Here is a 13,209-nt window from a genome sequence, read left to right on the forward strand (position 1 = left end):
AGCTGTGTGCCGTGTATGCTGATGCTTATGCTCCTGATGTTCTCTCACCTCCCCAAATTCCCACAAGAGACCTGCAGACTGTAAATCCACAGTGAATGTGTTGCCTTAAATTATGGTTCTCCTTAGAAAAATGACTACGAGATGTTGCCCTCTTACTCTTCCATTGTGTTCCATGCGTGTCTCCCAGGGTTGTATCCAGTGGCAGATGTCACAGGCTTTGCTGCCATCTGGTTCTGTGGTGCCAGTAGATCCTGAGAAGGAAATGCAGGTCTGTGTTATTCATGCATTGCTGATCAAATACGGCAGCTCTGGTTTCTACCCCGCTGCCTTGGAGGTAGCAGGCAGGATCCCTTTGGAAGGGGCGCTGTGTTTGCAGCCGCAGGAGAGGAGCACCCACCGACACCATTCCTTGTCCTGCAGAACTGTACTTAGGTGTTAGTTGTGTTAAAGTGAGTTACTGCCTGCTGTGCGCTCTTGTCTAACGAACGCGTTTTGTATGGCGATGTTCTTCCTACGAAGCTTAAAAAAAAAAACCATTGTAACGTTAACCCAGAGGTGCGCCATCATTCCTCGAGCCACGTGCGAAAAGCGCGCCCCGCGGCGGGGGTGGGACCTGAGCGCTGATTGGCGTTGTTCTCCGCCAATCGTCGCTCTGGATCCGCCTTTGAGGTGCAACATCCTCCTTCCTAGCTGACAGCCGCAGCAGCCAGTAAGAGCCCACCGCTCCGGCTAGGTAGGCCAATCAGCGTGCTGGGGGGCGGGGCCGCTGGACGGAAGCGGGGTTGGGCAGGGGTCACCTCCGTGCCGGGAAGGTGCGGGCCGGGGGTTGTTTGCCGTGCTTCGGCTTCGGCTTGGCGGGAGGAACTCGGAGTTCTGCGGGGTCTCCGTGATCCTCACGTCCCCTCCGTTCTCTTCGCAGATGGCCCAGAGGCTGGCGCTGCGGCGGCTGCTGGCCCTGGGACGCAGGCCGCTGCCCCTCGGGCCCAGGCAGTTGGCCCCGCAGGGCTTATCCAGCCGGACCTTCGGCGGCTCGGCCATCCGCGGCAGCGCATTCAACGTGCAGGATGGAGGTGACTTCCAGGAGCGGGTGGTGAACAGCCCTAAGCCCGTGGTGGTGGATTTCCACGCGCAGTAAGTGCCACGCACAGCGAGGCCAGAGCTTTGCAGAGGCGCTGGAGAACAGAGCTCCCCAGGGCAGGGTGGCCGTGCCGAAGTCACTCGGTCCGCGTGTTGTGTCAGCCTGTAACAGGTGCCTCCGGGCTTGGGCAGTTCCAATAGCACCTTTTGTTAGCTGCTGGGGTGAAATCCCCCTTAAAAACGCTAAATGATAGTGCTGCCCCTGGGTGCACATTGTGCTTTGTGTGCTCCCGTAGCATCACATTATGGCTTTCAAGTTTTCTCAGTGAGAAGTGTCCTCGTGGCCAACAAAGCCAACGTTATCCTGGGGTGCTTTACAAAAAGTGCAGCCAATAGTTTAAGTGAGGTTATCCTCCTCTTCTCTGCCCTGGTGGAGCCTCAGCTGGATTGCTGTGTCCAGTTCTGAGCTCGTCAGTTCAAAAAAAACACGGGGAATATCTCGAGAGAGCCCAGCGAAGGACCACAAAGATAATGTGGGGCCTGGAGCATCTCCTGTACAAGAGCCCTGGGACTGTTCACTCTGGAGAAAAGAAAGCTGAAGGGGGATCTCATCACTGTTTATAAATATTTAGAGTGTAGCAGTCCAATAAATGGAGTCAGGCTCTTTTCAGTGGTGTGACAGGACAAGGGGTAATTTGGGAGATATTAAAGATCTCTTTAGATACTTTCCTGTGCAACTCACTCTAGGGAACCTGCTATTGTGGGGGGTTGGATTGGGAAATTGCCAAAGGTCCCTTCCAACCCCTACCATTCTGTCATTCTGTGCTCTTGAACCAGGGCTCTCAACAACAAATGCCAAAAACTGGCAACAGCTTTGTTTTACCAGTAGCAGCATTTGTGGTCAGCAAAAACACTGTCACTTTCTTGCCAGTAAAAATATTCCTAGATGTAATCTGCTTCATTAACAATACTGATTCCCTTAGTTTATTCAAGTATTTCCATTTCCCTGTAGTGCTATCATATGAGCCAGCTGTGGCTGATTCTGGGCAAACAGATGTTAAAACAGCCCTCAAACTGCTCTGAACAAGCCAAAATTTACATTAACAGGGATCATCCAGGGAGAAGAGGATGAATAACTGAAAGCCTAGAACCTTTCGTGGAGGGAGGCTAACAAATCTCACCACAGCATCAATTTTAGATGGAAAGGGTGCTCAGAGCTTCCATTCACATTTTCCCCCAATTGAGGAAGTTCACATCTTCCTTACCAGTGCAGCTAGAGGAAGCTGTGAGTGTTTTCCCTGTACAGAACATTGCAAAATCTGCCACGTTTGCCATGGTCTTTTTGCAGCTGCTGCACCTCTAATTTTTGCAGCTAATGGGGGATTTCTGTAAGCCATGCAGTGCATATCACAGAATCATAGTATGGCTTGTGTTGAAAGGGACCCCAAGGATCATCAAGTTCCAACCCCCCTGCCACAGCCTCCAGATCTGGCACTAGATCAGGTTGCCATATGGAGCTGAAGTTTATGGTTTGATAACCAGCAAGAGCCAATGCACCTGACTGTGATGCTTGCACCGTGGTGGTGATGTGATCAGCTGAGTAACAGCTCGGCACGTGAGAGGAGGGACAACTGATGAGAAGTGTATGGAGGTCAGTGAAGGCTGCTGGTCCTGGTTAATGTGTGCATTCAGTGTTGAACTGCCACCACTGTCCTGTGGCACAGAGGTCAGAAGAGGTGAAACAGTGCTAAAGGTCCCAGGCAGGCTTCTATAGCTGCTGCTGCACTTGCCTCTTTTTATGTCCACTCTCCTCTTTCTCCTTAGGTGGTGTGGTCCCTGCAAGATCCTAGGCCCCCGCTTAGAGAAGATGGTGGCCAAGCAGGAGGGGAAAGTGGTGATGGCCAAAGTGGACATTGATGATCACACAGACCTTGCGATTGAGTACGAGGTAGGAACCAGAAAAGCACAAGCTTGCTGATGCTGTTTGTGCAGGGCATGTTCCTCTGCAAAGGGGATGTAAGCACAGCATAGTCTGGGTGGGGAGGGGAAGCCCAGTTCTGCCTGCTGGCTCCTGGTCCGCTTGGTCGGTCTCTAGTGAGTGGATTTCACTGTGTGCCTTTCCTCCAGCTCTGCTGCTCTTATCTGGCATCCCCATCTGCAGAAACACAGATATCTGTGTGTCCTCTCAGCCACACAGAAGTTTATCACTGCAAGTGCAGTGTGTGCAGCATTTTTACTTTGTGCACAGGTTGCTTGGGTGTAGGGTGGGAGCATGAAGCAACAGGCCCCAGGCTGTTGCACTCTTAGACACCATTCTCCATGCAGGCAGCCCTTCCTCTCTCTCTTTTCCTCATTCTTGCTGGGTGACAGAGTCTTGTCCTTAAGCTGCATCACAAGGAGATGCCGTAGGCTTTGTTTGGACAGATGGAACACAGGTCAGAGAACACCTGAGCACAGCAGGAGCATGCATTTTGTTCTTGACAAGCATGGACCTCAGTGATTGTGTTAGCATTTCACGTGCTTGTTCCTCGTGTCCCTGCACTACCTCGCTCCAGGGAGGAGCAAGGAGGGGGACTGGACAAGGCCACAGCTTTGGCGTATTTGATTTTTTATTCTCTCCCCCTTCTAACCTCTCAGTGATTAGGCAGTTTATGAAATGCAGAAATTCCTTTGAGGACTGTGCTGCCTGCTTCCTGTAAGCAACAGTTCAGTGTACTGAGTTGGAGTATCCGGCTGCTGTGTCTTACAGAGAAGAAAGTAAGAAAATACTTCATTTTCACTTGCATGTCACGCAGATGGAGCTGCTCCCTCTCCTAGGCTAAGTCCTGCCCCTGAGGGCAGTGTGTGCCCTGAGTGGCTGAGGCTAACACAGGAAGCTTCCAGAGGTGCCCAGCAAACTGCACGCCAGCTCCCTGAGCAAGCCATCACTTTTAAGTGTGGAGGAGATGTACTGTCCTGTTCTCATACTCTGCTGTGCCAGAAGGACGACAAAGTCAAAGCAGTTTGTTTCCTCCCACTCCTTCCCAGAGAGAACTTCCTGCTGGTGCTGTGGTTGAGTGCCCTCTCAGCTGTTGCCCACCAGTGTCACTTGTAGCTTCCGTGGGCTGAGCACAAGAGCCTCTCATGCTGTTTTTGGCAGCGGTGTGATCTCAGACACACCAGAGCCAAGGAGAATGAGTGCTGGCTCACTGTATTGCAGCCTGATGGCTCTGCAGCTCAGGGATGCTGGTAAGAACAGGTTAAAGAGGCTGTTTCTGCTGTAGTCAGAAAGTAGGTAATCCTGATAGGTGCAGGGGAGGTTCTGCTGCAACCATCCTAAGGAGAAGAGAATGGAGATTATTAGCTTAACTGTGATATTGTTCCAAGCCTTCCAGTAGGCTGAATGAGCTAGCATTACAGGAGGATGATCTCAGATGACTGGAAAATGGCAAGCAGAATACAAATATGGGAAGAAAGGTCTTGAAAAAGAGGCTGAAAGTTCCTTTGTTCTGTAAGTGTGATTACTGCAAGCACAGCTACTGAATGTGCTTGAGAAGCTGCAGGCATACAGCTATTTATTTGCAGGGTCTGCCTGTCTTCCAGCTCTGATGATGTAGGTGCAGGCAAGGACTGACTTCTTTCTGGAGCCTAACATACAGACACAGTGAAGTTTTGTTTTGCAAGAGGACCCCAGGATTGTCTCTGCATCTTCTGCTCTTGCAGTGATGCATGTATCTGGTCCTGACCGTTCTGCATGCAGCTGAATCCCTTCCCAGGTAGTGTTGGTGAGTAGGATAGCTGCAGATGGGTAAAAGATAGATAAAGGTTTGATCCTCGTGATTTGAGGCATACTTTTCAAGCAAAAGTTTAGGTTGTGCCCCATGCTCATGCTTGCTCTTTTTCTGTCTACTGGGAAGTTGCCACCTACAGGAGAGATGTGGGCATGAGAGCTGATGGGGAATCGCTGAGGCTGAGTCAAAGAGTTTTTATTTGTTTGTTTTTAAGTCTTTCCATCTGAGATTGGATATCTACAGGCTGAGGTTTTTGTTTCAGGGTCTGTGCCATCCTCACAACTCCCTGCTAGTGTTAGGAAGCCTCATCAACCTGTGCCCGTTCCCCTGCTTACACACATACACCCCAGGTTGCTGCCTGGTTGCACAATGTACTTTCCACTGGCTTCCTTGGTGTTGGGGGAGGAAGAGAGAGCTCCCAGGAGAAGCTAGAGCATGCCATTAGCTCCTAGCAGCCCCATCTATCATGACACATGGGAGCATTTCCTCAGACCAGAGATGCCCCAGGCACCCTCCTCCATCCAGGTAGTGCAGCACGCAGAGAACCTCTGAGAGTTCCTCCTTTTGTCTTGCTCCTCTCCTTGCCAGCTGTGGCCTTTTGCTGCTCCTCCAGCCAGCTCTTGACCTCTTGGGAGCAGGAAGGGAGGAGTGTTTTTGTTTAATTTGCTTTCTCTTTAAATTCCTTACATTCCTTTTTTGCCTTGGCCTGGTGTCTGTTGGGAAGAAGCAACCCTTGCTCCTGCTGCTGCCTGTGGGCACATGAGCTGCCCTTAGGACTGATGGACGTGGGGACATTGGTTGTTGGCAGAGCTCGTTCCTGCTATGCTTTGTTCATAAGGCTGGGTGAAGGCCTTTCCCTGCCCAGCTGTTGGTGTCCTCAGCTTCAGATGGGAAAGAATTCCCTCAGTGTGAGCTCTGCCACGAATAGCCTGTGTGTCTGCTTACATTTATCTGTTTGGCCAGTGCTGATCAAAAGCAGCCTGACTTTTTCTTCAGAAATGCTTTGTAGGAAGAAGAGAGTTTATTTAGTTTCAGTGCAAACCAAGCCCCCAAAAAAGAAGGTAAAAATAGAGTTTGCTTTTTATAATTCTCAGGCTGTTTGCTTCATAAGCAGCAAAAACAAGTATGAACCCCTGCAGCAAATACAAGTATGGCAGGAAGGATGCTGTCAAAGCACTCTGTTTCTGAGCAGCTGCAGTGTTCCACAGGGTTGCTGGCTCTCACCCATCTCACTGACTCCTGGCCCTGTAACCTCAGGGTACTTGTTACAAACCCAGTTTGCAATCCAGGAGGCTCGGTGGAGCTTTGCCAGGAAGAGACCAGTCAACTTCAGTATCCTCATCCCTAAAATCCCAAGGAGCTTGCCGTCAGAGTAGCACGGCCCTGCCTCAGCCTGTCACTAGGAGGAGCTGAAGAACCTGTGTCTCAGCAGGGCTGGCAGGGTGGTAGCAGCCCCGGCACTCCTATGCACTCAGATGGAACTGCACAAACCCCAGAGGACAGACTGCTGGTCCAGGCGGGAAGGGAAGAACAAAATGTCCCTTTCATCTCAGCCTCCTGCTGGGAGAGAAGCCAGACCTCTGGAGGGTTTCCTGCAGGAAGGATTTGTGAGCGTGGCAGATCCGTGCTGGCAGCAGGGCTGGGACAGCTGGAGTGCACTAGAGAAGGCCCTACAGGCTGGCAGAGGGGCGAGATAAGGACAGGAGGTGGTTGGGGGGGAGAGGCTTTGTGCTGGAGTTGGTGGGGACAAACAGGCTGTCTGCTCAGTGCTGTGACCACGTCTCCGAGCTGCAGCAGCTCCTTCTTGTGATCACATGCATGAGGTCTCTTCTGTCTCCACGCACTCAGTAGGTCCCCAGGGAGTGTCATCATTTCCACTGCTGTTCTCTTCAATAATTCCCAGCAAACTTTGTTCTGGATGAGAAAAATAGCACCTGGAGCAGTGCAGCTGGCTCCTGGGCTCTGGCTGGAGGGATTTCTGTCTTATCTGATCAGTAGGGGTAGAAGAAGAAAGATGGGTCACAGGGGGTTGGAGGATGGCAAAAGTCTTCCTCTTGCTTGCCCATGGGTGGGGAGCCCTCCTTCAGCTCCTGTGCTATCTGAAGAGGAATACAGGTTCTATCTAATAGCACCCTGGCCATAAAATGTCTAAAGGTCATCATGTCAGAGAGGCAGCCTGGTAAAAGCCTGGGTTTGTCTGTTTATGATAGGATAAAAAGGAAGGCGAGCTTGTACTGGAGGGGAAAGTAGCTTTACCTTTTGCTTTTATATTAGGTGTGGTCTTGTCTTTTAAATTGTGGGTCTTATTTAAGCTAGAAAAGCAGTTGAGACTTAACACAGACTGCTGTATAAGGCAATGCAGAGATGAAGCCACAGAGAGAAGGAACTCTGTCTAGTTGTCGTTTTGTAGGGTATGTGCCAGCTTTGAGCACTGTGGCATCAGCTCCCTGACCTGCAGGCAGAGCCATCCCTGTTTATAACCAAATGCCCTCAGCTTCAGAAAGTCGAGTCCCTGCAGTTCAAAGCAAAGTTTAGCAAAGAGAAAAGCTTTCAGTCCTCTGCCAGCTGCAGTTGTCTCCCTGTCCGTGGCAGGGAACTCTGGATGGGCACAGCTGTAGAGCTCCATTTGGGACTGGGTGCAGCTGGGCTTCTTGCAGCCTCTGCTCACATGGGTTTCTGTCTCTCTTGCCCCCAGGTGTCGGCAGTGCCAACAGTGCTGGCGATGAAGAATGGAGATGTTGTGGATAAGTTTGTGGGGATAAAGGACGAGGATCAGCTGGAAGCATTCCTCAAGAAACTCATTGGAGCCTGAAGTTAAAGGGTGGCTGTACCTCTGCCTCTGGATATGTCCATGTTATGCATTCCTTGTCTAGGAGAGTTGAGGAGCATGCGGGCTGCCTGCCTCGTACGGCCTGGGGTTTTCTTCTGTTTGGGGTTTTTAGGAGATGGACAGTTTTGTAACCGTTCCTTCCTGCTCCCCCCCTTCTCTTGAGCAGCAGTAGTTGTAAAGGGTGCTGAGGAGCAGGGCTGCTCATCCTCAAAATGAGGAATGCAGCTGGGATTAGGAGCCCGTGTTCATCAGCAAATTGCTGACGTGTGGAACTTCTGCTGAGCTAAGAGGAGGAATTTTTTCTTTTGTCTAGTATCTGACAGTCCAGTGCAGAGGGCAGCTGTTCCTCTGCATGGAGCAACTCCTCCACAACATGTGGAGGCTTATCTGCTCTGGGTGGGTTTAAAGCTGAGAATGCCTCTGCCTTGTCTGTGGAAACTGTCTTGATCCCTCTGTTTGGATGTCCCCAGGACAGGTACAAATCCTCTGCAAACCCACAGGCTCCCGTCATAATTTTATAAGAGAAAATGGAAGTATTTTATGGATCTCCTTTTGTAGGTCTGTAATAAACAGAACTTTATCATCACATCTGTCTAGCTGGAGAATGAAACTTGATTCTTCGAAACCCTGGGGGAACCCCTTATCTGTCCAGAGAAGCGAGAGGCGCTATCAGCAGAACAGTGGCTGGTTCCTAATGATGGGTTGGGAGAGTGCAGGTTATGACTTGATCTCTACTAAAAGGTAATGCTCTGAAAAACAAAACAAGTGGATCACTGTCACAGGGCTCCTGTGTCCCACATTGGGTGCAGCTGGATCCCGGGCTCTGCAGGGCACTCCTCTTTTGTGCAGTGGCTCATTGCCCCCCATGCTTTCCTCACCTCTTTTCCTGTCTGAGAGCTGCCCTCTGTGTAGATAATCAAGTCTGCTCACATGGGTGAGCCCTGACGAAGGCAGTTTTCTGACTCTTAATTGCCCTGACCTTTAGACCGAGGGAGGCAGTTGTGTGCCCATATTACCAACAGCCTTCAGCCCTTCCCAGCTCTCCCTCCCTGCAAATGCTTGGTGACTTCAAGGTCCTCTTGGTTTCCCTTGGCAGTGCCCTGCTCCCAGTTCCCTCTTGCTGGCAGAGCACAACACCGGGGCTGAAGCCCACTGTAAGACTTTACATCGGTTTGCATGGCTAAGATGCATGAGGACATGATATGTGCTTAACAGCCACGTAAGAGCTGCTTGCTTGTTTTCCTTCCCACTCCCGTTTCCCTCAATCACTCCAAACTCTGCCTTGGCTCTGCTCCATTTTGCCTCCCTGCCGTCGGTTGTTCCAAGCGACGAGGCGAGTTTGTTCTGCACCTTTGCGCCAACGATTTACGGCCTTTTAAGGAGCGGGGAAGCAGCCATCCAAGTCCTGCCTGTCCCGCCACAACCGCAGCGGTGTTCCCACCTGCGTCCATCGGGAGCGGCGCAGCCCCCCAGGTGGGTGCCTTCCCGGCAGGGCTGAGCTCACCCCTGGCACACTGCCTGCACAGCGCTCTGCCTGCGCTGATGTCAGCGGGCTGTAATTTGGTACGTTGTGAGCAGTAGGCAGTGGCATTTGCTTTTGTACTGCAGACCGCAGAAGCAAAGCTTGCTCGTGTCCTGTTCTAATCTGCCCTGCCTTTCTGGTGGACCTCCGTGTTCCTGCTGCCCCGTGAACGCTTCTAGTAAAGACCATCCTCATTTTTCTGCATGTGCAGGAAGAGTAGGGGAATAGCGTCACGTACCCAACAATAGCCAACTTTTTATGCTTCGCCATCCCACAGAACAGGAAAAAACATAGTGGCTTTACATTGTGTGTTTAAGAGACAGTATAAATCAGCTATTTTATCACTTCCTTCTAAGGAAAAGTGGAGCCAGTGTCCCATTCGGCTATGCCCTAGGGTGCGTTATGTGAAAGCCACAACTGTTTCTTTGAGATAAATACTGAAGAGCCACATAGACAGTGCCCTGTGAGCAATCCTTCAGAAACTGCACGGCTGCCAAGGGCAAGGATGTCATTCTTCCCTTTTGGAGTTAAACACATCCAAAATTGCCCTGATCTGTTAAACACTGACTCCCTCCCACCCAAGTATTACAGCAGCGTTCCGCTTCTCATGTTCCCGGCTGCTATTTTAGGAGTGTGCAGCCATCGCTGCCTGTCGGAGCGGAGCTGGCCCTGCCACTCCCTCCCTGGGTGCTCTCTGAGCCCAGCATGAAAATCCCCCCCAGGTTCACCTGCAGTGTTTCTGCCCTCAGTCTGGTCAATGAAACCCAATTTTCAGCAAGCAGGGGCTCTTCCTCTCCTCATTGCTGGCTTGCATCAAACCCAAAGGCAGCTGCTTCTTTCCTAAGGTGTTTGCATCTGCTGCTAAGCTCTCATGATGGAGAGAGGTGTGCAGTGCTGAGATCCCCTGATGTGTTGGTAGGGGATGGGGCATTGGGACTGTCTATTCCAATGCGTAGGGTGAGAAGTAACAGTCTCAAGTTGCACTATGGAAGGTTCAGGTTGGATATGAGGAAAGGTTTCTTCTCTGAAAAGTGGTGCTTCAGTGACACAGGCTGCCTGGGGAGATGGTGGAGTCACTGTCCCTACAGAACCATGTGAATGTGGCACAGAGGGACGTGGTTATTAGGCATGCTGGGGATGGGATGGGCTGGCAGTTGGACCAGGTGATCCTAGAGATCTTTTCCAACTTTTATGATTCTGTGGAAGTGCTGCCAGGTTGTGCTGTAGGTTTTGGCTTCCTGTAAATTCAACAAGTTGCAGCTCGGACAGCTGCAATATCCTAAGCAAAAAGATAAGGTACAGTACAAAAGATGCAAGTTCCAGACCAGAGTGGCTCACAGGACAGTGCCCTGTCTCCTTAGCCTGCCTCTGCAGCCCACCCAGGTGCATGTCTATAACCAGTCCTGCACTGCCCCAGCACAAGGCTGTGCCTTGGGGCAGAGGCGCTGCATCTGAGCACCGCACTGCAGCCTGGCCAGCACAGCAGCTGCAGGGCAAACGCAGAGCTGTGCTGCGTGCAGGCTGCAGCACGCCTGCCGGTATTTATATAACACCATTTTGCTTTAATCTGGCTTCTTAAGTAAATTGTCAAAGCCCTCTCTGTTCGCTGGGAGCCTCTATATTTTTATTTTTTTACTACAAGTTTCATCTTTCAAAGCTAGGCCACTTTTGAGTGATGCTGAAAAATCCCATTTGCAGAGGCTTTTTGTTCCATGCTTCCATTGTTCAGGCAGCAGCAGTTGTTTTCTTTTCATCCTGGCATAGCTCAGGAGTGACTGCATGGTCTTAGCTCCAACTTTCTAAAAATACTCACCCGTGAGGCGGCCTCACACCAGCAGATGAATGCTTTGGAAAGGCACGATGGCATGAAAAGAAGCCGGCGGCAGCACTGTGCCAGGCCTGCGGTGGCTGCAAGCGGTGCATCTGCAGCGTGTGTCAGCCAGGGAGCACCTGCAAAGTGCTTTGGGGTGCTGAAGCTCGAGCAGTGCGGGTACAGAGAATGTACCAGAGGTGCCTGCAGGAGAATTGCTGCCTGCAGGGTGACCAGAAGTGATGAAGAAAGTGCCTTCTGCCTGGAGAAGATTCAGCAGCCACATCCTCTTCTCTGAGCGTGGGACACCTGGTGCTGGAGAGGGGGTGGCAGGGATGAAGCCAAGCGTAAATCAGGCTGTGGCAGTTTGCAGGAAAGGGTTTGGGAGCTACCCCTCATCCTGCCCCCGGCCCGTGGCAGGAAGCTCCCCAGGTGATGGCTGTAGCAGCTGCTGTGACAGGAGGCCTCATTGTTCTGAGCCCACGATCTCAGGGCCGTGCCAGCTTTTGGCAGGAAGCTGCAAGACAAAACCTTCACGTTCTTCTTCCTCCCTCGCTGGCCTCGTTCTCAAGGGGCTGAGCCTTCTGCTGGGCTCCTCCAGCACTCATGAGCAAGGGCGCCCAACTTCCCCCTGCCCTCTCTTCCTCTCTGGGCTTCCCCTTCCCCCCTCTCCAGTCTGCAGCTCAAGTTCAGTTCCCAGTTTGTGATGACACTTGGAAGCACACACTTGGGGTCCTGCCATTGGTGTCTGCGTGGAGATGGAGGATGCCTGTGGAAATGAGACATCATCCATCAGGGCTGCTCCAGGCCAGGTCCTCCTGCTCTGCCTGGCCCCATTGCATTGCCCTCTCCTGGTCAGGGCTGGGAGGAGGGGAGGGACAGGAAGGCCCTCGTTATTCAGGGCTTGCTAATTAGATGGGAATGTTATCTCCAAACCAGATGTCTGCTCTGACCTCCCTCCAACCTCCTGCTGGAAATCAAAACAGACACAACTCTGTTTGTTTTAAAATAACAAAAATAAGCCTTTGGGGTGAAGCAGGAAAGTCTGGCCCGTGGGGTACAGCTGGGGAGGGAGGAGGGCATGCAACCAGATAAGCTTGGTAAGATGTGCCAGGTGGCAGAGCTGGAAGGGATGGGCAGAGAGCAAAGTCCCATGGCTTATGGTGGCTCTATGTATGTGCTGGATCCTCTCAGAAGAGAGGGCTCTGGGGAGACCTTACAGCAGCCTTCCAGTATCTAATGGGACCTCTGGGAAGTTGGGGAGGAGCTCTGTATCGTGGAGTGGAGTGATAGGACAAGGGGTAATTGCTTTAAACTAAAGGGTAGGGTTTAGATTAGCTATAAGGGAAAGTCCTCACAATGAGGGCGGTGACGCACTGGCACAGCTGCCCAGAGAGATGTGGTGTCCCATACCTGGAGGTGCTCAAGACCAGGTTGGATGGGGCCTTGAGCAGCCTGAGCTGGTGGGGGGCAGCCCTGCTCACGGCATGGGGTGGGGCTCCATGGTCTTTAAGGTCCCTTCCAACCTTAAACCATATCCAGACGTGAGTCCCATCCAAACCTTGCTGGGCTCTGTTGGTCCGGAGGTGGAACTGCTGGAGGAGGCTGAGCTGAGCCTGAATTTCACCTCCCCACTTTCTTTGGGGTTGACTAAAGGGTGCAGCAGGAGATGCTGATTCCTAGAACAAGTTCTGCTTTTCAAGCCTAATCCCAACCTCTTTTTGCTCGTGGCATCTAAGGCAGACCATGGGTTGTTTCAGAATAAGCAAGCCAGCTGACACCAACAATTGGTAATTCTCATCCTTTGCTTACAGTAAAAACCTGTTTTATTGCATTTGTGCAATAACCTTCTATAGTTGGGGAACAAACTTTGTCCTGCTCTGAGCGCTTCACCTGTGCTGAGGCCCAGCACACTCAGATTTCTCTTTGGGTCGCAGCCTGCCATGCGTATCTACACAGCATCTGAAAAACATGGCTTGTACCAAAGTGCCCCAGGCCCTCTCTGGTGCAGAGACCCCCTGGGGTTTTCAACCCTGGAAGTAGTCAGGGTGCCCTGTCCCTGCCTCTTGCTTGGCAGCCTCGAATCACATCATGTGGTGCCTTTCCTGAGTCCGCAGCCCACAGCCCATCTCAGCCTGTCCTACGTCCCACCTCTCATGAAGACTGCTGAGGGATTGCTCATCAAAACGTGCTCCTGATA

At 51.7% G+C, this 13,209-nt stretch overlaps 1 protein-coding gene across 1 annotated transcript; it reads left to right on the forward strand.

Moving 5' to 3' along the window:
- Positions 1-806: 806 nt before the first annotated feature.
- On the forward strand, positions 807-8,263 carry TXN2 (thioredoxin 2). Its single transcript, XM_042889541.1, has 3 exons — positions 807-1,131; positions 2,902-3,025; positions 7,543-8,263. Exons 1-3 carry the CDS (start codon positions 920-922, stop codon positions 7,657-7,659), a joined length of 453 nt encoding a protein of 150 aa, XP_042745475.1. The 5' UTR covers positions 807-919; the 3' UTR covers positions 7,660-8,263.
- Positions 8,264-13,209: the final 4,946 nt, after the last annotated feature.

The sequence above is a fragment of the Lagopus leucura genome, unplaced genomic scaffold, assembly GCF_019238085.1.
Source record: "Lagopus leucura isolate 7727_CA_CO unplaced genomic scaffold, USGS_WTPT01 Super-Scaffold_100159, whole genome shotgun sequence".
In the NCBI taxonomy this organism is placed as follows: Eukaryota; Metazoa; Chordata; class Aves; order Galliformes; family Phasianidae; genus Lagopus; species Lagopus leucura.